Source organism: Triticum dicoccoides, chromosome 4B (assembly GCF_002162155.2).
Source record: "Triticum dicoccoides isolate Atlit2015 ecotype Zavitan chromosome 4B, WEW_v2.0, whole genome shotgun sequence".
In the NCBI taxonomy this organism is placed as follows: Eukaryota; Viridiplantae; Streptophyta; class Magnoliopsida; order Poales; family Poaceae; genus Triticum; species Triticum dicoccoides.
Window position 1 is genome coordinate 254,359,125 of NC_041387.1, and position 2,258 is coordinate 254,361,382.

General features: G+C 37.9%; 1 protein-coding gene across 1 annotated transcript in view; it reads left to right on the forward strand.

The window, feature by feature from the left end:
• LOC119295926 (SEC12-like protein 2) overlaps nucleotides 1-2,053 on the forward strand; it is a 9,260-nt gene extending 7,207 nt beyond the window's left edge. Inside the window, exons 4-10 of the mRNA XM_037574351.1 lie at nucleotides 683-774; nucleotides 865-964; nucleotides 1,045-1,120; nucleotides 1,240-1,360; nucleotides 1,441-1,557; nucleotides 1,642-1,709; nucleotides 1,800-2,053. Of these exons, the coding sequence (XP_037430248.1) occupies nucleotides 683-774; nucleotides 865-964; nucleotides 1,045-1,120; nucleotides 1,240-1,360; nucleotides 1,441-1,557; nucleotides 1,642-1,709; nucleotides 1,800-1,900 (675 nt within the window). The 3' untranslated portion in view covers nucleotides 1,901-2,053. The remainder of the gene's footprint in view (nucleotides 1-682; nucleotides 775-864; nucleotides 965-1,044; nucleotides 1,121-1,239; nucleotides 1,361-1,440; nucleotides 1,558-1,641; nucleotides 1,710-1,799) is intronic.
• The last annotated feature ends 205 nt before the right edge of the window (nucleotides 2,054-2,258 follow it).

Consider the following 2,258-nt stretch of genomic DNA (forward strand, 5'->3'; position numbering starts at 1 on the left):
CACGCTTGACTCTTCAAAGCATGACATGTGGTAGCTTTGGCAGATCTGATAGCTGTAGGTGTTAATAGAAACAATTTCTTTTATATCTGGTGACTTTGCGCAGAAAGCAATGTACCATATGGTCATTGTGAACAACAATTTGCATATTGACCATCGCACACTAGGAACCTAAAAAGCATTTTACAACATTCACAACCATAATTAGTGTGAGCCATAGGATTAGGCAACTGAACTGACATAGATTGTTTATGTGTAATACGGAAATGTTTGGCAACAACATAAAGTTAGCGTCTTTGTAATAAGTGAACAAATGGTTGCAGTTAAGCATACAGATAAACCAACTTAAAGTTAAGTATTCTCATGATGCTCTTATTTGTACATTCTAGTGCTGTACATTATTTAGCTTAAAATAAATTGTCTATTGCTTCATTATCTTCTGGAAATTCTTACAAGCAAAGCAACCATTCAATGTTTTTTTGCCTTCTCATTTTATCTGAAGCTATTCTAGGGTTTTCTGTCATTCAAATGGCCTGGCATGGAAACCGTTATCGAAGAACCTGTTAGAATTGTCCTGTTAAAATTGTCATTCAAATGGCCTGTTAAAATTGTCATTCAAATGGCCTGTTAAAATTGTCCATATATTATTTTAAGCATGTTAAATAGATCTCTGTGTGCTGTATAGGATGGACATTTGAGGGTCTTCAAATGGCCTGGCATGGAAACCGTTATTGAAGAACCTGATGCTAAAACATCTGTTAAGGATCTTAGTTTCAGGTGAAATAGTGTCACTTTAACTTTCTCTTTCCAAATGGATATTTATTATTTGATACTGATGGGTTGCCTCTGTTTTGGGACATGCTTTAGTTCCGATGAGATGTTTCTAGTTGTGAACAGGAGCAGTGGCCCATCTAGAGTTTGGGATTTAAAGTCATCTGAAGCTGTGGCTAATCTGCCAAGAGAACAAGTGAGTGATTTTTTTGTTTGCCAATTTGCATTAGTTTATTTTCTTTGTTTAAAGTGCACTTCTGACTCATACATTTCCAGGGAGAAATATTTGGCTTCTGCCGATTTTCTACTAAGTCTGACAATAGTCAGATTCTCTTTGTTACAGCAATGCAAGGTGACATCATGATTTGAATTCACCCTGTTATGAATGAAATATTTTGAAGTTCTCTCTAAAAATGAACGGAATTGCCTGGTAAACCTCAGACCTGACAGTTACAATACCCTGCTTCTTAGGTGATTACGGCAAAATAATATCTTGGAATACAACCTCATGGACAAGAATTGGATCAAAGAAAGTAACCCGTGATGCGATTTCAGCTTTTTCAGTCTCGCCTGATGGTACACTTCTAGCAATGTGAGCAAGGAACTATGAATTTAACATTAACATTACTGTTTTTTTTTTCATGTCTAATTTACTTGCCTTTGCATATCCAGTGGAACTATTGAGGGAAGCATCAGTGTTCTAGGTCCAAGAGACATGCGAGTGGTTCTAACAGTTAAAAAGGCGCATCTTGGCATTGTTACTACATTAGCGTTTTCTCAAGATTCAAGGTCAGTACCTGTGCTCTCGTTCTGCTTTAGTTGATGAATTCCACAAATGCAATCTCTCATTGTTGTTGTTCTATCATATAACAGGGCCTTGCTGTCGACTTCCTTTGACTCAACTACAAGGGTGACATCGACTGAATCACCCAAGAGCGATGGTATGTTGGTTGCAGATCTTGAGTTCTCGACTTATTGTGTACTTGCCAATTTTGTGAGTATTCTGAAAATGGCTGCATGTTTTCTGACAGGTATAAGCCTCTGGTCCATGGTACTAGCTATTATACTCGGAATTTTGGTATATTACTATATGCAGCACAAAGAAGATCTCTTAGCAATGTTGCCACAATGAAATTTTTGTTCAGCCTCTACTGCTACCTCGCTGCTTACCTCTGATTATCTGATCTTGTGCTGGAGATAAATGCTGTATCGTGTCGGAGCTAGAGCAATTTTTGTATTTAAGTGAAAGAAAAGCGACTCAAAAACGTTCAAATCCTTTTTATCATGTCAAGCTGGTAGGGCGCGCGAAGTGGTGATGGTGGTGTGTGGCGCTGGATGGTGATGGAGGAAGTTTTTTTTTTTTTTTTTGAAACGAGGCAAAAGGCTTGCCATTTTCATTAATTAAGGAGAGGTCTAGACATAAGCCGTAGAGCGGCAAAAAGAAAAAGACTACTCTCGAAACATTAGAGTACTCAGATGCCTGACTCCAG